The 21,508-nt window shown below is 47.7% G+C and overlaps 1 protein-coding gene across 3 annotated transcripts in view; it reads left to right on the top strand.

The window, feature by feature from the left end:
* GTSF1 (gametocyte specific factor 1) overlaps positions 1-21,508 on the top strand; it is a 1,343,308-nt gene that overhangs the window by 295,648 nt on the left and 1,026,152 nt on the right. For all 3 annotated transcript variants that reach the window (XM_044083970.1, XM_044083971.1, XM_044083972.1), the window contains exon 2: positions 21,215-21,344. In XM_044083970.1, the coding sequence (XP_043939905.1) occupies positions 21,215-21,344 (130 nt within the window). The remainder of the gene's footprint in view (positions 1-21,214; positions 21,345-21,508) is intronic.

The raw sequence follows: 21,508 nt of genomic DNA, 5'->3' as shown, positions 1-21,508 counted from the left end.
TCGGAGCCGAGGGCCGAGCCTCGGATCCGAGGGAGCTGGTGTGTCTTCGACTCCGTCTAGGTCGGAGCACATCGGTCTCTCGGATCCGACGGTCTCGGCTCGCCCGATCCGCAAGGCCGGATCCGAGTGGGGGTCGACTCTCGGGGCTTAGAGAGGCAGGCTCTCCCTCGGCTTTCGACGTAGTGGAAAGGGCACTGTTGAGGACTTCCGGACCCCCGGTCCCTGCCGTGGCTCCACCCCGCACTCCCTTGCAGCTGGGCCAGGCTCCCATCAGCCGGTCCCAGGGACAGCCCGCCTTGATGTCCCAAGTAGTTCCTTTGGAACATCTGGCTGCTGAAGAGGACTCGGACACTCCCGAGGAAGTGCCTCGGAAGCGTAAGTGTAAAGGAGACACGTGGACTCCCCTGAGTCCATTACGAAGACACAGACTTGGATGAAGGGAGGGCTCCCAAGGTCACCCGGAGGACGCCTCCTTTGGAGACATTATGGAGATGCTTAGAATCAGGGGGGGGGTGGTCTGCCCCCAAGGCCTCCTCAGATGAGTCTGTGTTCTTGGAGGCATTCGAGGCGAGGGCTCCCCAAGGTCACCCCCGGAGGACGTCTCCTTTGGAGACATTATGGAGATGCTTAGAATCAGGGGGGGTGGTCTGCCCCCAAGGCCTCCTCAGACGAGTCTGTGTTCTTGGAGGCATTCGAGGCGGGCCCATCTACCTCTTGGGTGTCCCCTCCTGCCGATCCTCTGGTGGACCTTATTTCCACCAGAGCATGGAAGGAACCGGACACCGTTGAGCCTGTCCCCAAGCGTCCGGATCGAATCCTGAGCCCACCAGCGGACCGCACTCATTGGAGCAAAGGCCCCCCGGTAGATGCTATGATGATGGCCGCAGCCACAAAGAGGGAATTAGCCCAGGAAAGTCCCTCTATGCATCCTCCGAGCAAAGAGTCCCGCTCGATGGATCGCATTGGGAAGCGAGTTTTTAGTTCAGCAACCTTCTCTGAGAGCGCTGAACTACATGGCACATGTCATCAGGATGCAGCGGGACCTGATTAAAGAGTATGCGGCATCTCCCCCAGAGTCCATGTCGGCGGAGGACAAGCACGTGTACTCCACCCGTATGGCCACTCTCAGATCAGTTTCTAATACTTCTATGCGGCTACTTTCTCACGCAACTGAGGGAGCCGCTAGAGCTAGTGGAGCGGGCCTCGTCATGAGGCGTCAGGCCTGGCTCCGCCACTGTGATTTTGCAGAGCCCTTCAAAGCGACCTTCGCGAATGCCCCCTTTGATGGTTCTGCCCTGTTTGGCAAAACTGTTTGCGAAACGTTAGTCCAGAGCGAGAAGGGCGGGAAGACGCGGTCTGCCGTCGGAGTCCGCTTCTCAGCTCCCCAGAGGTCCTTCTCGAAGAACCAAAAGGGACAGAAGAAGATGTGGTTCCGGAAGTCGCAGCAATCCCAACCTGCTCCGGACAACCAGTCCTTCCGTGGCAGAGGACAAGGGAGGTCACTGTCCTAGATGCAGAGGGGCTCCTAGGAACTTTGGGTCCAGAGAACCTTTCTCTGACCGACCCACGCAACAGCCCTGAAGGGTTGCCCGGCTGTCCATCTCTGGAGGCAGTCGGGGGCGTTTTTCGAGGCACCTGACATCTTGGGAGTCGATCACGTCAGACCGTTGGGTGCTTCGTGTGATATCCAGAGGTTATGCCATTCCCCTGAGCAAAATCCCCAGATCCCGAAGCCTCCCCGATGTACCACCCGACCAAAGGGAGGCAGCAGCTGTCGAAATCGAGCAGCTGTTAGAAAAAAGAGCCATCCAACGCATCCCCCGAGATCAGACCGGATCAGGGTTTTACTCCAGGTTCTTCTTTGTGCCAAAGAAAACGGGGGACTTAAGACCGATCTTAGACCTTTCCCTGCTGAACCTGTCTGTAACCAAGCAAAAATTCCGGATGGTCACTCTACAATCTATACTCCCCCTTTTGCGGGAGAATGATTGGATGTGCTCTATTGACCTCAAGGACGCGCACTACCACATTCGGATGGACAGACGGTCCAGGAGGTTCCTTCGCTTCCGGCTGGGAGCCAGCCACTACCAGTTCAGGGTCCTTCCCTTTGGTCTCACCTCTGCCCCCAGGGTGTTCACCAAGGTACTAGCAGTGGTAGCGGCCCACCTGAGACTCCAGGGAATACAGGTCTTTCCGTACCTGGACGACTGGCTCCTCACGGCATCATCAAGGCATCTACTTTGCTCAGCCAGAGACTATTTCCTCTTTGTAGCTCCGAGGCTGGGCATCACCATAAACATGGAAAAATCTTTACTGCATCCCACACAACTTATAGATTTCATAGGAGGAAGGTTGGACACAAGATCAATGCGGGCCTTCCTCACTCCAGATCGGCTGTTCAGCCTGAAGTGTCATGTCACAGCAGTCCTGCAACCGTTTCCGACGGCGGCTTCGGTCCTGAGGGCCCTGGGTTCAATGGCAGCAGCTATTCCACTTCTTCTCCATGCTCGCTTACACATGCGGGTTCTTCAATGGACCCTACAGGTCCAGTGGTCTCCGCAACTCTCTTCTCTCAACAGCCCGATAGCTATCAGCAAGGCATGCAGGGACTCCCTGTTTTGGTGGCTCCAGTCACCGGAGCTCCTAGCAGGGAGACCCTTTTGTGCAACATTCCCCCTAGCCACGGTGACCGGAGCTCCTAGCAGGGAGACCCTTTTGTGCAACATTCCCCCTAGCCACGGTGACCACGGACGCTTCTTGCCTCGGGTGGGGGGGGGTATTCTGCGGGCAAGATTGTCCAAGGCACGTGGAACAGTTCAGAGACCTCATTGCATATAAATGTCCTGGAGATGAGGGCGGTGCTCTTAGCGTTGCAAGCACTTCACAGCCTTCTCACTGCAGGGACTGTTGCGATCCAGACGGACAACATGTCAGTAGTCTGGTACATCAACAAGCAGGGGGGAACCAGGTCCTATCCCCTTTGTCGAGAGGCCATGAGAGTCTGGGAATGGGCAATCTCCACCAAACGCTTTCTTGTAGCAACGCACATTCTGGGAAGGTCCAACATCCTTGCGGACAAGCTCAGTCGCACCATTCTTTCTCCTCACGAATGGTCTCTCAATCCTCTGGTAGCGAAGAAGATTTTTGCCGTCTGGGGGCAACCCTGTTGCGATCTTTTTGCTTCTCACTCAAATGCCAACTGCGACAGTTTCTTCGCTCTGCTTCTCCCACCTGGGGAATCCCCGAGAGACGCACTGGTGCATGCTTGGCCTCCCGGTCTCCTTTATGCTTATCCTCCACTACCTCTGATGCAGAGGCTCTTGCAGAAAGCCAACAGTTTGGGGAGCAGAATGATTCTCATTGCCCTGATGTCCTTCAAGGATGCATCTGCAGTCCTTACAAATGGGTTGTCCTGTCGTCAGGCAGCCCTTCGGTCGGCCGGATTCCAAAGTCTGGGTCTGGCTTCGGCTGGTGTCGCACTTCACCCGACGTCATTGCGGCAGTTATTCGGGTATAAAGGCATCAGCCGATGCCATTTTCCTCAGTCTTTCTTGCCGCGTGGCGTAAGCAGAAGCTGTTCGCAAGTGCCGGTCGGTCAGATCCAGAGATTACTACTACCGAATACTACTTCGAAGACTTCTATAAAGCTAAGTACCCCGTTGGGGACTCTTTCTTGCCTCAGCCGATGTCAGAGAAAGTTAATAACTGTTTATCTTGTGGGAAACAAATACCTCATAAAGATTTCCACTCCTATTGCATACATTGTTTAGGCCCAGACCACGACGTAGCAGCTTGTCTAGCCTGTGCTTCTTTTAACCGACGGACGCTTAGACGTCGCTCGGACTTTGCAGAACAGATTTTCGGCTCCAATTTTGCCTAAATTATGCCGTCGGATCCTCCGACTACGCAAATAACCAAAAGCGAAAGGACCGACAGGTCCGCGGTTTCGCCGAAACCATGTTAAGCAATCCACGAGTGTCTCAGTTTCGGCCGAAACCGAGCAAGCGGTTCTTTCTTCAGCCGATAACTTGCCTTCTACCGAGGCCTCTTCTATACTGGTAGAAACGGCTTCTGAAATCCAGCCTTCTGTTGCGATTTCACAGGATTTATCAGACACCATTCCACTAGATATTTCTACCCCTGCACGTGGAGCTGCTAGGCCTCCTCCAGCTATGTCTATTAAGGCCTTTGCCAGGGCTAAAGCAGCCAAAACTTCCAAACCTGTGCCTGCCAAGCCCCCCTCTCACAGGCCCAGCACCAGCTCCCATATGCTTTCTTTGGCACAGGATCTCATCACTTTAATTTGTGGATCCCAGCCTCATCCAGACAGGGCCTCTCTCCCTCCTCCAGAAAAGAGGCCTAGAGCAGAGCCCCCTGAGCCAGTAGCCACAGATGATTCTTCTGATGATTCAGAACATACAGACCCTCCTGAGGCTTCTTTCTCTCCTTACGAAGACTCTGATGCTGAGTCCATCCCTTCAGCCTCTCCTCCTGAGGAATTTTCCTTTGGGGAAACCTTGCATGCTATGAGGGAACAATTTCAGTGGCAGGGCCAAGATTTCTCAGACTCTAGAAAAAGGCTTAGGACCTTTCTACACTTACCACAGCATAGGCCTTTAGCTATTCCTCCAGTTCTATCTGTTGTTGATGATGCATTTAATGATGCTTGCACTACTCCTGATACTTTACCTCCGGCTCCTGCTAAACCAGATAGGTACTACAGGGTCCCGGACACTCATCACCACTTATATAAGGCCCCTTTTGCAGATCCAGAGACTATCTCCCAGGGCCCTAAAGCTGTAGCAGCTACTTCTTCAAAAAAACCCCTCCCCTCTGATAGAGAATCCAGGTCCTTAGAGAGATGGGGTAAAAAAGTTTACACCTCTGCTACTTTGTCAGCTAGAGCTTTGAACTGCCAATTTCATATGATTCAATATCAAGAGTTTATGCTTGACCAGTTGACTAAAAAGCTGTCCTCTGAAGAATCTTTAGATAAAAAGTATGTTCAAGAAATGTTACATAACATACAGCAGGTTAGTAACCATTCTTTAAAATGTGGCTATGATGCACTGGAGGCTTCCTTTAGATCAGCCATGACTGGCACAGTTATCAGGAGGCATGCATGGTTGAAAGAGCAGGCATTACCAGACCATGTCAAATCTAAGCTTTTGGATGCACCTATGGACAAGGTCAATTTATTTGGTGCACCCGCACAGCAGGTTCTGAAAAAGATGGAAGAGAAAGCAAAATCTGTGCAAACAGTAAAAGATTTCTTACAAGTTCAACCTCCAAGGTTTAGCAGGAATTGGCCCTCCAAGAATTGGTCCTTTCCGGACTCCTCTAAGGCTCAGAGGCAGGAATAGGCGCTCTAGAGGCAGAAACCAATCCAGGGGTGCCTACAGGAGTCGCCAGTGGCAGGGTAACAACCAACGAGGCACGGATACAGCCACCACCACTACAACTCAATCACAGTGACTTGGCGGTGGCACCGCCTACCAGGGAACAACTAGAAGCACCCTTAGGCGGAAAGCTAACATTATTTTCAAAAACTGGCACTGCATTACAAGAGAAAAATGGATTTTGCAGACTATAGACAAAGGTTACAGGTTCCATTTCCATACATTACCAGGAAAGAGAGGAATGCCAAACCTACCACCTTCTCAAAGGGCAGAAGCTCTAAAACAAATATCTCAATTATTAAGAATGCGTGCTGTGGAAAAGGTACCATTTATGGAGCAAGGGAAGGGATTTTACTCCAGGCTCTTCCTGGTACCAAGAAAAGAAAACAAATGGAGGCCTATTCTAGATCTGTCCGCTCTAAACACATTCCTCATTGTTCCAAAATTCAAAATGCTGACCCTACAGCAGCTTCTTCCCATGCTGGGCAAGGAGTCTTGGCTGGTAACTCTAGATCTCAAGGAGGCATACCTGCATGTCACCATAAGACCAATTTGCAGAAGATACCTCGGATTTCTTGCAGGATCAGAGCATTATCAATTCTCAGCATTGCCCTTTGGCTTATCTACTGCGCCCAGAGTGTTCACGAAATGCCTGGCATCAGTAATCGCTCATTGCAGACTTCAGGGAATTCAAATTTATCCCTACCTGGACGACTGCCTGATACAAGCGGACAACAAAAACAAATTAACAGAAGACTTACAAAGAGTCATCTACCTGCTACAAGCCCTGGGATACACAGTCAATACAAAAAAGTCAAGGCTGATTCCATCCCAAATAATACCCTTTCTGGGTGCAGAACTGGACACATCAAAACAAATGGCATTTCTAACTGCAGAAAAGAAAGAGCAACTTCCTCTCTATTTCTTGGCATTAACAAAGCAGAGCCATCTAACTGCAAGAAAAGTGCTACAAGCTCTAGGCTTCATGGCATCCTGCATAATTCTGGTCCCTCATGCCAGGCTTCATATGAGAAAGCTACAGTGGTACCTAAAGAATTTGTGGTCTCAGCACAAGCACAGCCTGGAAACCAAAATTCCAATGATCCCATGCCTGAAGCAAGAGTTCTTATGGTGGGCTCAGGCCTGTCAATCAAACACAGGACTGCCCTTCTGCAAAAGTCAACCAAAACAAACTATCACGGCAGATGCCTCAGACCTCGGTTGGGGGGCACACATGATGGACAAGTGCATTCAAGGCCTATGGACTCAAGACCAACTGCATCTGCACATAAATCTAAAAGAAATGATGGCAGTAAAATTGGCAATCCAGGCATTCAGACCTCTTCTCCACGAAGGCCAGCTGTTGATAAGGACAGACAACACCACAGTTATGTGGTACATCAACAAACAGGGAGGCACACACTCCCTATGCCGGCTGGCACTAGACCTATGGGATGTGGCTCTGAGTTACAACCTTCAGTTACAAGCAATTTATGTACCAGGGAAGGAAAACATTCTAGCAGACATATTAAGCAGAACTACAACAGATGCCCACGAATGGATGCTGCATCCGGACATCTTCAAAGCCATCACAAGAGAATGGGGATTACCACAAATAGACTTGTTTGCATCCCCATACAATCACCAGTTGAAGAAATTCTGCACAAGGACTTACCACCCACTTGCTTGGAAGGTGGACTCCCTATCCTTCAGTTGGAAAAGCCTGACAGCATACGCATTCCCACCACTTCTTTTGATGCACAAGGTGCTTCTCAAGATCAAAGAGGAACGTCCGAGGATCATTCTGATAGCCCCAGACTGGCCAAGACAACATTGGTACCCACTGCTGAGGAGCATGTCCCGGGAACAAATATGGAAACTGCCCCTGATCCCATTACTGCTGACACAGAACAACTACAACATTCTGCATCCAAACCTAAAAACTCTGCAGCTAACTGCCTGGAACATTACATAACAGAAATTAACCCAAATTTATCCCAAAGGGTTAAGGACATAATCCTGGAGGCTCGTAGACCTTCAACATTTTGCAGCAAAATGGAAAAGATATCTCACCTGGAGTGCTGCTAAGGGGCAAGATGTGACACTGGTGAACATAGCCAACATCCTGGAGTACTTGGCGGAGCTCTACCACACAGGCCTGTCCTATTCCTCCATCAAGATACATGCATCAGCTATTTCAGCACAATACAGCTTGGATCCTCCTGTCTTCTCGCATCCTCTGCTCAGACAGTTTCTGAGGGGAATTAAAAATGTAAAACCTCCCAGGAAACCTCCATTGCCAGCATGGGACTTGAACTTTGTGCTAGAAAAACTGACTCTACCTCCTTTCGAGCCAGCAGCTACAGCAGACTTGCAATACTTATCCTGGAAGACTGCCTTCCTGCTGGCAATAACTTCAGCAAGAAGGGTCTCTGAACTACAAGCATTAATGGCAGTACAACCCTTCCTGATCTTCCATCAAGATAGTGTCCATGAGAACAAATCCTACATTTATGCCTAAGGTGGTATCCAGAGTCTCTTTAAATCAGGCTATCCACCTTCCTACATTCTTCCCAATCCACAGAACAGGGAGAAAAGCTCTTACATACCTTGGATGTACACAGGCAATTACGCTATTACCTGGACAGGACAAAAACAATAGAAAACTGACCAGCTTCTGGTAGCTTATGCAACAGGAAAAGAAGGAAAACCAATTTCTAAACAGACAATATCCAAATGGATAGGAAATTGCATTAGACTTTGTTACTCCTACCATGGAAAGAAAACTCCAGAGAACATCAGGCCTCACTCCACAAGGGCCACAGCCACTACCACAGCTTTCTTACGAGGAGTGGCTACCAAGGACATTATAGAGGCTGCTACTTGGACCTCCGTGCATACATTTGCCAAGCATTATAACTTACCTCTATACTCTAGATCCCGTGCTGGCTTTGCCACTGCTGTTTTGCAAGGGATCCTGACTACACCATAATCTATTCTCATTTCCTCCTCCCTAGTTTAGCTATGGTATTCTACCCTTTTGTGGACTGCAGATGCATCCTTGAAGGACATAGTACAGTTTTGTACCTACCATAAATGTAGATGTCCGAGAGGAATGCATCTGCAGTCAGGATTACCCACCCTCCTTCCCTCTGAGGTACTCCTAGGGTACTTACCAATCTTCAGCTAGCTTGGGGGGGATCTATTATGGTGTATTTGTTTGTATATATGTACATACATGTTTATTTTGTGTTTGCTCTCTACTATTTGGAAACTTTGGCATTTATCCAAATTTAGCCTACCAAGAGGGCACCTGGCATCTGGGGCAAGAAACACTGAGGAAAATGGCGTCGGCTGATGCCTTTATACCCGAATAACTGCCGCAATGACGTCGGGTGAAGTGCGACACCAGCCGAAGCCAGACCCAGACTTTGGAATCCGGCCGACCGAAGGGCTGCCTGACGACAGGACAACCCATTTGTAAGGACTGCAGATGCATTCCTCTCGGACATCTACATTTATGGTAGGTACAAAACTGTACTTTCTGGCCTCGTCAACCTTGGTTCCCTTATGTATGGTCTCACAAAGTGAATCCGCCCTGGATTCTAGATCCGATCCCGGATCTCATTTCCCATCCTCAAGGGCTCCCGATTCCGAATCTACACACCTTGAGATTGACAGCCTGGCTGCTCCATTTCCATCCTTGATTAGGACTCCCGGTATCTCGTCACCAGTCAAGGCCATTTTAGTGGCCGCTCATAAACCTTCCACTAGGAAGGTTTACCGGAGCAAATGGAAAAGTTTTTCTATTTGGGCGATTCAGAATAATATTGATCCTTTTTCTGCACCAATGTCTGCGGTACTGGACTTCTTAACAGACCTCTTTCATCAGGGATCCAGTTCTTCCACGGTAAAGGTGCAAATGGCAGCGATTTCCCATTATCATGTGGGTCATGAGTCCGCTCCCCTCATGACTGCGAAACTTTGCAAGACCTTTCTTAAAGGAGTTTTTCTGTTGAGGCCCCCGGTCAAAGAAGCTGTGCCACCTTGGGACCTATCTTTAGTCCTACAGGCCCTTACTGCTCCTCCCTTTGAGCCTGCAGCTTCTGTAGATCTAAAGTACCTTTCCTGGAAGACTGCCTTCTTGGTAGCCATCACCTCAGCCAGAAGAGTGTCAGAACTCCAGGCTCTATGCGTCAAGCCGCCTTACCTCTCCTTTTTTCCCCGATAGGGTGTTCCTCAGGACCAATCCTTCTTTTCTTCCAAAAGTTTCTTCGGAATCTAATATTAACCAATCAATCAACTTGCCGTTTTTTTTCCCCCCAACTATAAAAACAAAGGAGAATATAAGCTGCATTCTTTAGATGTTCACAGACAATTGCGCTTCTACATTCACAGAACGGCTGGTCATAGACAATCAGATCAACTGTTCGTCTCCTTTGCTAAATTTGCTATGGGTAAAGCAGTCTCCAAAGTCACACTGTCGAGATGGATTACTAATTGTATTTTGCAGGCTTATGACACTTGAGGTAGGCCTGCTCCTCAGAGGGTTACAGCTCACTCTGCTAGGGCAATTTCCACTTCAGCCGCTTTTAAGTCCCGAGTGTCATTGGATGATATCTGTGCAGCAGCCACTTGGGCCTCTTCTCATACCTTCATTTCTCATTATAAGGTGGATGTTGTTTCCAGGGGGAGAGCATCCTTTGGCTCTGCGGTGCTCCGGAACATCCTTCCATGATGGCCGCCCAAGATTTAGGTAGCTGGGGACTCTGTCCCACAGGTTGCAGACAAATGAAGTCTGCCTACTTCAGATTTAGAAGTTATGTACTCACCATAACGTTCCATCTGAGTAGGTGACTTCATTTGGATGCAACCATTCCCCCCCTCCATCCCCCTGACCTATTTAGAGTAAGAGTTTATTCCTGTGTCCAGGTATTTTTTACTAGTATTCACTAGGCAAACTCAATCTGAGGTCAGTTAGGGCTTGGCAGGGGATTATGGGTAGAGGAAGGAGCTAGGAGCTCGGATCCTAAGCTTTTGAAATGCCGGCTCGGATCCGAAGTCGGATCCGGAACCCACAGGTTGCATCCAAATGAAGTCACCTACTCAGATGGAACGTTATGGTGAGTACATAACTTCTAAAATAGCCGCTCTTGCTAAATAGCCGCTCTTGCTTAATCTCTCTCTCTCCCCCAGATCACAGGCTTCAAAGACTAAGGATCCAGCTCTGAGTGATACTGTGCCATGACTTGGTTCCGGCTCTACAGGTCCTGCAGCTGTTAGGGTCAGTGGCAGCATCTATATCTATAGTACCCTTAGCAAGGCTTCACATGACACTCCTACAGTGGCTTATGTTAACCGAATGGTATCCGAAACTCCATCCGTTGTCCTTCCAGATTTGAGTTGCAAATCAATGTAAATTAGATCTTTCTTGGATGAAGACAAAGACAGAACTTTGGAGCCGATCCTTCCAACCTTCCCAGCCCAGTGCCATTGTGACCACAGATGCTTCCCTGCTGGGGTGGGGGTGGGGCATTTTCAGGGAAAGACTGTCCAAGGCACATGGTCTGATTTAGAGGCCAATCTGCATATAAATGTTCTAGAACTGAGGGCAGTGCTTTTTGCATTGCAAGCATTTCAGTCTTCACTTCCTTCGGGAACAGTTGCTATTTAATCAGACAACGTCAGTAGTTTGGTATATGAACAAACAAGGAGGAACCAAGTCCTATCCCCGATGTCGACAGGCTGTGAGTTTGGCAATGGGCAATAGCTTCCAATCACTTTCTGATAGCAACGCATATCCTGGGGAATTCCAACATTATCGCAAACAATTTGAGCAAATGCATTCTCCTGCCTCACGAGTGGTCCCTCAACCCCAACTTAATGGCAAAGATTTTTAGCCGTTGGGGCCAGCCTTGCTGCGACCTGTTTGCCTCCCTTTCCAACCACAAATGCAGCAACTACTTCGCCCTAGTTCCCCCACAGCTGGAGTCCCCAAGGGAAGCTCTTATCCACGATTGACCTACATGACTGCATTATGCTTATCCTCGCATTCCTCTAGCTCTGAAGAAAGCTCTTTGAAAAGCAAAATGATCCTCATAGCACCATATTTGCCTTGACAGGCATGGTTCCCCTTTCTCTGACATCCTCTACTTTGCATGACCATGGACCTTGGATCCAACTCAAGATCTGATTTCTCACCCCCAAGGGTTGAGCCACCCGAACTTGACTAGTCTCAAGCTCACAGCCTGGCTTTTCCACTTCTGATGATCACCAGGCATTGTAATCTTCCTCCTGCAGTATGTGACATTATTCTGGCTTTGCATAAATCATCCACCAGAAAAGATTTTCTTTTGGTCTAGACAGAGAAAACGAGATCCATTTTCTGCACCGATCTCTGCTGTACTCCAGTACTTTAACTTTTGAGGAGGACGCCACAGCATCAACTATTCGTTTGTTTAGCTGCCATTTCTAATTTTCATAATGGTTTTGGTGACTCTTTTTAATTTCTCATTGTCTGAGCAAACCCTTTTTGAAAGGAGTCTATCATTCCAGACCTCTAAGTAAGCAGCCCACAGAACCCTGGAGTCTCGCACTTGTCTTACAGTGTTTGACACTGCCTCCTTTCGAGACAGCAGCCACATGTGACATCAAGTATCTATCTTGGAAATCTCTTTTTCTGGTGGCTGTTACTTCGGCCAAATGCATTTCTGAGCTCCATACTGTTTGTACCAAGCTTCCTTATTTGATTTTCCATAAGGACAGAGTATCACTACAAACCAACCCTTCCTTCCTGCCCAGAGTAATCTCTGAGCTCTCTATTAATCAGACTATTGAGTTGCCAGTGTTTTTTTTTCCTAATTTTTTTGAACAAGGGAGAGTATTGTTTACATTTACTGGATGTCCACATACAATTGAGATTTTACTTGGACAGAACAAAAACAATCTGAAAATCCGACAAGTTCTTTATATCCTTTTTTGGTCCGAAAATGAGAAAGTCAGTTTCTAAAGTGACCCTATCCAAATGGCTGAGACTGTATAATTTTTATTTATAACCAAGAAAGTCTGTTCCACCAAATATCAGAGCTCAGTCCACCAGATCAATGGCAACTTCTGTGACGTTCCACTCCAGAGCTTCGATGGACAAAATCTTTGCAGCAGCTACGTGGGCTCCCCCCACCCCATACCTTTATCACTCATTACAAGTTGGATCTAGTCTCCAGGGGGAAGAGCATCTTTTGGTTCAGTGGTGCTCAGGAATGTTCTTCCATAGGGCCACCCATGTGATATAAGGTAGCTGGGGACTCTGCTTCATCAGTGATGAATGGAATGAAGATCAACAACATCAGATAAAGACGTTGTCTTACCATAACGTTCCATCTATGTTGTTTATCTTCATCCATTCATCACGTCCCACCCTTCTTCCTCCTCCTTAGATGCTCCTGGGGGAGACTTTGGGTCCAGTTCCTGGATTAAGTTTTGTGCTCTGAGACCACCTCTGTTTTACCTATTAGGGCAAACTCGATCTGAGCTAACAGGGAGTAGGGATTTGGCGTGAGCTTGGTATAAGGCAGACTCTGTTCCGAGGACGGAACTGAAACCCATCAGTGATGAATGCATGAAGATAAATTAACACAGATGGAACATTATGGTAAGACGTAACTTCTTTTTCAGTGTCATTAATTTCATTTAATGGAAATACCCCACCAGAACAATTTTTTGTAAGCTGAAACCATTCGTGCAAATACTTGCTTATTTTTATTCCTTTTTTTATTTTGTTTTTTAAGACTTGCCTTATAGATTCTGGATTTTGGCAGTTCAGAGGAGAGAAAATAACTACATCAATCCACACACCATTCAGGGAGTTAAGGGTAGGAAGTTTGTCATGCAATGACAGCAGAGAGGTTTCGATCAACCTTTTTCCACCACATCTCCTTGCTTTCATCCTGTCATGAGCTCAAACGTTACAGCTCCAGAATTGGGGTTGGGATAATGGGGTGGATAGGTACTGTGTCCAGAACTGACCACTCTTTTGGACCCTCTGAGGGTACTTTTACACAGTCGCACCTGGACTTGATTTAATAACACACCTCTATGTCCCAACATGCTGTTAGGCTCATAAATTTGAATTACCTTTGCGTGCACACCTACATCCCAACATGCTATAAGCTCATGAATTTGAAGTAACTGTACTTTTAACTTTTCTCTTTCTCCAGTCATATATCACACAACAACAAATACATCAGTCGTACATTAAAGCAGCACAAAGCAAACAGTCATGCCTGTTACCTCCTTTTATCTTGTGGGTACCTCCTTCGATACAGGGTGCCTCCTTGTGATAATTTTTTTTGATGTATGCACATGTACATTAATAACTTGTCCTTAGTTACTGTGGGATCATCACACTATAATCTTTAGGGTACCGCCATTGACACAAGGCACCTCCTTGTGTTTTTATATATGTGCATACACATGAGTAGACTTATTTTTGTGGGAATTGTCCACTGTTACTTTTACATACATTTAATAAGCATATTTCTGTCATTTTACAAGGCGGCAGGTACCACATACCTAACCAGCAACTCATTCAACAAGCAGTAACATCATATACTTTAGTCATTCAGCAGAACAATACACATTATATACTTAAAAGCAAAGATAGTCTTTTAACAACACAATAAATGCATTTCCAGTATTACTTTTAACTGTAGATTTGAAGTAGTTTACTTCGTTAGGTCTTCAACCCATGGATATCCGGATCCGAGACTGCCACATCACCAGCATTTGATCTGAGCCCCAAGCTCCTCCCCTTACCCATAATGCCCCTCTGTCTCCTTCCTTCCCTCAGATCTCATTTGCCACTGAAAAGCTATGCATCATGATTGCTGAACTCCAGGCATCTTTTGTGGGTGAGTGACATTTTTTTGTCTGTTAGATGAGGATTCCCTATCTCCCTTTTCAACCTCCCCTACCTCATGTTAGTTGTCGGTTGTCCCAAAAAAAAAAAAAAAAAAAAGCAAAGTTAGAGCTTTGTGTTCTCTTCCTTGGCCTTCCTGCACCCCTTTAGTTAGTGAGTGTGTTTGTGTGGGTTTGGCTTATTTGTAGACATGACTGACAACCCCCCAAGACTGTCTTTAGAAAATGCACAGTGTGTGTCCATAAGCTCTCTCCAGTGGATGGCCACACTGTGTATAGTGTGTTTGGGTGGCCCACATGGATACAGCCTGCTCTATTTGCGTAGCTTCAACCCCTGAGCCCTCAAGGATAGGAGGGCTAAACTTATGATGAAGGGACTTCTGCCTGCTTCAGGGATGGCTGTCCCCACTACGGCTTCATCAACTCCTACCACTGTCTGCCTGTTCCCAGGCCTCTGAGACTCTCAACCTCCCATCTTGAGGCCTGCGGATGGGGATAAGCATCCTAAGGACAGACCTAGGAAGCGGTCTCCGGACTGCTTGACTCTGTTAGAGCCTCCCCCTAAATCTAGGACCTCTCTTTGGCCCAGTACCCCTCGGCTCTGTTTGCTCAGGTTTTCCCTGGAGCTGGAAATATCTAGCCCATCATCCAGAGCCTCCTCTCACCAGCACTCTCTGCCAGTGTCCGTGGCTTTATCATCACGTTCCACCCGCAGCTTGAGTGAGTCCAAGATAGACAGGATGATGCGGAAGTTCATCTGCACCCAGATCCAGATGGGAGTCTTGCCAGCCCCCTTTCCCTCTGGAGCGGGGAGCTCTCAGCCCTTCTATACCCCAATAGCTCCTTCTCCGATCTGACCCTCTGTTTTGGAGTCTTTGAATCTGAGAATTCTTGAGGTCGGGGGGTTGGCGCTGATGGTACCTTGTACCTTGATGCCGGCCATTGCCTTGAGCATGTCTGATCCGACTGGGTCATATCAGAGCTCTCAGGGCCGAGTTTGAAGTGCAGTCTCCCCCTTGGTATCTCTACTCCTGCAGGCTCGGCTCTGACTCCCCTGTCAGATCCAAGGGGAGTGGCTCTCTAACTTGTTTCCCAGGAAGTTTGCTCCCATTCGGCATTTGACATGGTGGAGAAGGTCCTCTCAAGTGGGTCGAGACCCCCCTGACTCTTTCCTCTTTGGGATCCACCCAGACTCCCTCTGTTCTAGGAATGGTTCTGACCTTCCTGTTGTCTCAGGGACAAGCTCGTGCTTGATTTGCCTCAGGAAGCACCTGCTAGGGAGCAGCCAGCAGTTTGCGAGTCCTCCCCAGAGAGTCCCACTGTGGAGTTTCGTCACATACGAATGTGTAAAAGGAGGCACTTAGACTCTTCTTCAGAATCCCTCATGAATGACACTGACTTGGAGGAAGTGGAAGGTTCCCCCAGGCCACCCCCCCCCCCCCTGAGAATCATGGAACCTGCACCAAAGAGGCGGGTGGTCCACCCACAAACCAACTTCGGACGAGTGTCTTCCTAGAGGCCGTCTTCCTAGAGGCATTCGGCACAGGCCCATCTACCTCTTGGGTGTCCCCCCCCCCCCCCCTGCAGACCTAATCACCTCTAGAGCATGGAAGTAACGGACACCGTGGAGCCTATTCCAAAAAGGACAGACAAAATTCTTTGCTCCCCACCGGACAGGACCAGCTGGAGTAAGGGCTCTCCAGTGGATGGTATGGTGGTGGCAGCTGCCACCAAGAAAGAGCTTATGCAGGAGAGCTTCTACGGTCCATCTTCCTGGCCGGTAGTTGCAGACTATGGATAGTCTTGGAAAGCGAGTCTATGCTTCAGCAACCTTCACTATAAGGGTGCTGAATTACATGGCACACATCATCTGGCTGCAGCATGACTTAGTCAAGGAAGTCTCTGAGTCGCACCTAGAGTCCACGTCGGCAGAGGGCAAGAAGATGTTCTCTGCCCACATGGCCACTCTGAAAGCAGTTGAGAATGTCAATGTGCCTCCTTTCCCATGCCACGGAAGGTGCTGCCAAGGGTGGGCGGGTCCAGTGTTGCCATGAGGCACCACACCTGTCTCCGGCTTTGTCTATTCTCGGAACCCTGCAAGACGTTGTTTGCTAATTCCCCCTATTATGGTTCTTCCCTGTTTGGGAAGTTTGTGCGAGAGACTCTAGTCCAGAGTGAGAAGGACGGGAAGACACTGTGCTGTCAGCATCTGCCCCCCCCCAAAGATTCTTTTCAAGGAATCCGCAAGGGTCAAAGATGTGGTTCCGGAAATCTCATTTCTCCCGGGACACTCTGGACTCTTCATCCCCCAAAGGCACAGGGAGTTAGAATAGACGCCGGGCCAGAGGCAAAGGGGGTCCGAAGAACTTCGGGTCTCGAACCATTCTCTGACAGGCCAGCGCAACAGCCCTGAGGGGTTGCCTGACTACTCATCTCTGGAGGCAGTCGGGGGGCCGCCTTTCTTTACATACAGTGCAGTCTGAGTCCATTACATCAGACTATTTGGTGTTGCAAATCATATCTGGAGGCTACTCTTATCTCGTTTATGAATCCACCTCCCCCACCAAAATTCCTCTCTGATGTCCCACCTGCACAAAGGGAGGAAGCAGCACTGGAGATAGAAAAGCTGCTAAGAAAACGAGTCATCTAACCCATCCCCCAGACCAATCCGGATCGGGCATCTATTCCAGGTTGTTTTTAGTGCCAAAGAAAATGGGGGACTAAGACCCATTCTGGATCTTTCCACTCTGAACCGATCAGTAGACAAGAAGAAATTCCGGATCGTCACGCTTCAGTCCATTCTTCCCTACCTGAAAGCAAAGGATTGAATGTGCTTGACCTGCAGTACGCGTACTATCACATCAAAATGAACAGGTACTCCCGCAGGTTTCTTAGCCGGTACTCCCGCAGGTTTCTTAGCCTCCTGCTGGGGACCAATCATTATCAATTCAGGGCCATGCCCTTTGGTCTCCACAGCCCCCAGGGTATTCACCAAAGTCGTGATGGTGGTAGCGACCCACCTGAGGCTTCCGGGAATCCAGGTTTTCCCCTACCTGGACAATTGGCTCCTTCTTGCCCCTGCCAAGCATCTACTATGCCAGGCCAGGGATTACTTCCTTCTAGCAAACGGACTGGGCATTACAATCAACGTCAGCAAGTCGTCGCTGGCTCCAGTTCAGAGCTTAGACTTCATTGGAGCTCAGCTAGACACCGTACAAATGAGTCTGTCTCCCCTTGGAAAGGGTAAACAATTTGAAACTTCACGTACCGTACATTCTTCATCCTCACCGCCCATCAGTGGAAACAGTTCTGAGGGCCCCAGGGTTCCATGACTGCCACTATCTGTCCTCTACCCTTCGCATGAGGGTCCTCCAGTGGATGTTAGCAGTTCAGTAGTCCTTTCTTGACCTACCCTTGTCTCATCCGATTCGCATATCCTGGGCTTGCAGGGGGTCACTTCTCTGGTGGACTCTTTCCTGGGAACTTGTTCAGGGACATCTCTTACTTCCATCCTTTCCCACAACCACAGTGACCACGGATGCCTCCCAGCTGGGGGGGGGGGCATTGCTCGGGAAGGACAGTCGAAGGCACATGGTCCCCTTCCGAGACCAATTTGCATATTAAAGTCCTGGAGATGAGGGCAGTTGTTCTAGTGTTGCAGGCCCTTCATGCCCATCTTCTTGTAGGGACTATTGCTATCCAGTCAGACATGTCTGTAGTCTGGTAAATCAACAAGCAGGGCAGAACCAGATCCTTCCCCTTTTGTCGAGAAGCCATGAGAGTGTGGGAATGGATGATTTTCCACCAGCCGCTTTCTGGTGGCAACGCACATTCTGGGATGGTCCAACATTTTGGTGGACGGGCACAGCAAGACTGTTTTGTTGCTGTATGAGTGGTTTCTGAATCCTTCGGTAGTGGAACAGATCTTCCTCCAGTGGGTTCAACCTTGTGATCTCTTTGCATCTCCTTCCAGTGCGAAATGCAGCGAGTTCTTCACTGGAAAGCCTCCAGAGATACATTGGTTCGTGCTTGGCCTCCTGGTGGTCTTTATGCTTACCCTCCGTTGCCTCTCATTCCAACGTTTCTTCAGAAAGCTCGCAGGCTGGGGAGCACTGTAATCCTCATTGCCTCATTCTGGCCTTGCCAAGTCTGGTTCCTCTCACCTAGTAGTTCCACCATAAATCTTGGATCCGATCCCGGATCTCATTTCTCACCCCTCAGGGATTCCTCAACCAGACCTGGACAATCTGAAACTCACAACTTGGCTTCTCCAGTTCCGGTAATGATTAGGACTCCTGGTTTATCTTCCCTGTTGAATCCATTCTGGTGGCGGCTCACAAGTCTTCTACCAGAGAGATCTATCGTAGCAAATGAAAATGTTTCTGTTTGGGCCTCTCAACAAAACTTGGATCCCTTTACGGCTCTAGTTCCAGCTATTCTGGACTTACTTTCTGGTAGTTTTCACCAAGGTGCTAGTTCTTCTACTGTTAGTCCAACTGGCTGCCATCTCTAACTTTCATGTGGGGGAAAACATGGCCTCCTTAGCTTTTTCCAGGCTTTAAGACCTTCCTTAAAGGAACCTTTCTGTTATGACCACCAGTGACAGATCCGACACCTCCCAGGGATCTCACCTTTGTTCTGGAAGCTCTAGTCTCCCCTCCCTTAGAACCAGTGGCTTCAGTAGATTTACAATTCCTTTCTTGGAAAACTGGCTTTTTGGTGGCCATCACGTCTGCTTGGAGGGTGTTGGAACTTCAAGCCTTGTCCATTAAATTTCCTTACATGGTCTTTCATAAGGATAGGGTTTCCCTGCACACTAACCCTTCCTTTCTTCCTAAAGTGGCTTCGGAAACTAATAACTAATCAATCAATCTTCCTGTTTTTCCAAATTTCCAAAACGGGGCTGAGTACAAGTTACATTTGTAGGATGTGCATAGACAACTGAGGTTTTATTTATACACAACAAAATCATTCCCCAAGTCGGACCAACTTTTTGTGTCCTATTCCAAACCGTTCTTGGGCAAACCTATTTCTAAAGTCACCATTGCTCGCTGCATCTCCCAGTGTATTATCTGGGCATAATCTGATAAAGGTATTTCCCCCTGGGTCAGATTAAAGCCCATTCCACGAGGTCTATGGCTACTTCAGCAGCCTTTTGGTCTAGTGTCGCTGGATGACATTTGTTCTGCAGTTACTTGGTCCTCCTCTCATTACAAATTGAACATTATATAAATAGGTGTAGGGCATTCTTTGGCTCTGCGGTGCTCCGAAATATCCTTCATGAAGGCCACCCAGGTGTTGGTAGCTGGGGACTTCCCACAGGTTAAGACCAATTGAAGTACAACTACTTCAGATAAAGAAGTAATGTACTCACCATAACATTCTGAGTAGTTGTACTTCATTTGTCTTCAAACCCCCCCCCCCCTTCCACTGACCTTATCATTTTTGTCCTATCCTGGTATATGGAAGAGGTGCACACTGGTGGCTATGCTGGCTATGCTTGGCCTAGATTTGTGGGAGCTTTTAGTGGTGAGGCCCCCCCCCCCACCTTTTTTTTTTTTTTTTTTCTTGGGTCGGTCTTATATTTTCTGATGCAGCAAACTCGATCTGAGGGAAGGAGACAGAGGAGCATTATGGCTAAGGGGAGGAGCTTGGAGCTCAGATCAGATGCTGGTGATGTGGCCATCTCAGATCCTATCCGAATACCCACGGGTTGAAGACAAATTAAGTACAGCTACTCTGATGGAAGATTATGCTGAGTACATAACTTTTTTTTTTTTTTTTGAGGAAAAAAAAGAAAAAAAAATCCACAAATTGTTTTTCTTATTTCTAGCCTAATATGTTTGCACACCCTGAATAGTTAAGCGTCCAAATCTCTTTCATGCAAAACCGTGTGGAATTCACAGAACTTATTGTGCTGGCCCCTTATAATTTATTCCAAACTGCTATGTAGCAATACCAAAGTTCAGATCTGAGTCACTGTACCAGAATGTTAGAGTACTGTTAAAATGTACATGAATAGCATTAATTACCGGTTAGTCTTGACTCGATAACTATTCAGGATGTGCAATCGTTTGTTTCTTTATTGTAGTTGAATAAATCACAGTGCTGGGAGACTACCTTCACAAAGTTTTAAAATCAGTTTCACCAAGCAGCAAAAACATTCATTTTTTATTTAATTTATCATCAGTAATGCACATCCATAATTTTTACATTTCATGTTGATTAACAGATAGGGTCCCTGCAGACTCATGTGCTTCTCGCTTAGTGCTGCACTTGAGCACTTAACCATGTTTAAGTAAAAGCGATGTTTTAGAAAAACACAAGCCACCTAGCCTGGCAACCACTCCTGTTTTTCGACCTTGTAAATTTCAGTACCACTAACATTGCATCTCCCAAACATTTCTTGTAACTACCAATCCTAGCCTGGAAAGGGTTAGAGTTCTCACAAAATAAAATTTCTTTAACATTGTGTTCTATTCTCCCAATCCTAAGAAATATGTTTTTCTCTAACACTTGGTACATAGCTCCAGATATAGTCTCCTCTTTCTGTAACTGCAGAATTTCTTTCTGCTGTTATTAGCAAACAGGATCCGAGGTACTTGGGGTGGGTGCATTGTGGGTAGGGGAGTAGCCAGAGTTTTCTAGTTTCCGCCAGCTTTTGCAGTGGCAGTTGGATCCGATGGATCAGATCCGAACTCATAAGTTGAGGAATGAAAATGGACAACACAGAAGGAATGTTGGTGAGTACATAACTTTTCATCTTAGCTTCATGCTGTCATGATTAACAGAATTGCTGCTTATTGTGTGAAAGTTTGCTGTTCACTGGCTTTATTTTCCATTATGTCGTTTAGCTGATAAAAATTTCAGGTAAAGAAAATACACTTTTTTTTTTCCAGTATTGAAGTGGGAATGGATTTGATGAGCAGGACTGATGACATGGCTTTACAGGATGTGATACCTTGCCCTTATAATGAGAGCCACAGCGTTAAACCTTCTCAATTCCGCTACCATCTAATGGAGTGTAAGGTGAGGAACAAAAGCAAGATTGCACACACAGCATGGATATAACTGGAATACTTACTGGTCTTATTTTTGAGCTTGTCCATTAATTCCTAAGCATGACCTTGTTAATTTAACGGCCAGATCTGAAGTTTTCCTTCTATCCGCAGCTGATGGGTTCGGATCCGACT

This window comes from Protopterus annectens, chromosome 9.part0 (genome assembly GCF_019279795.1).
Source record: "Protopterus annectens isolate FY-2018-M chromosome 9.part0, PAN1.0, whole genome shotgun sequence".
In the NCBI taxonomy this organism is placed as follows: Eukaryota; Metazoa; Chordata; order Ceratodontiformes; family Protopteridae; genus Protopterus; species Protopterus annectens.
The sequence above is the reverse complement of the archived record's forward strand: the minus strand, read 5'-3'. Positions and strand labels throughout refer to the sequence as shown.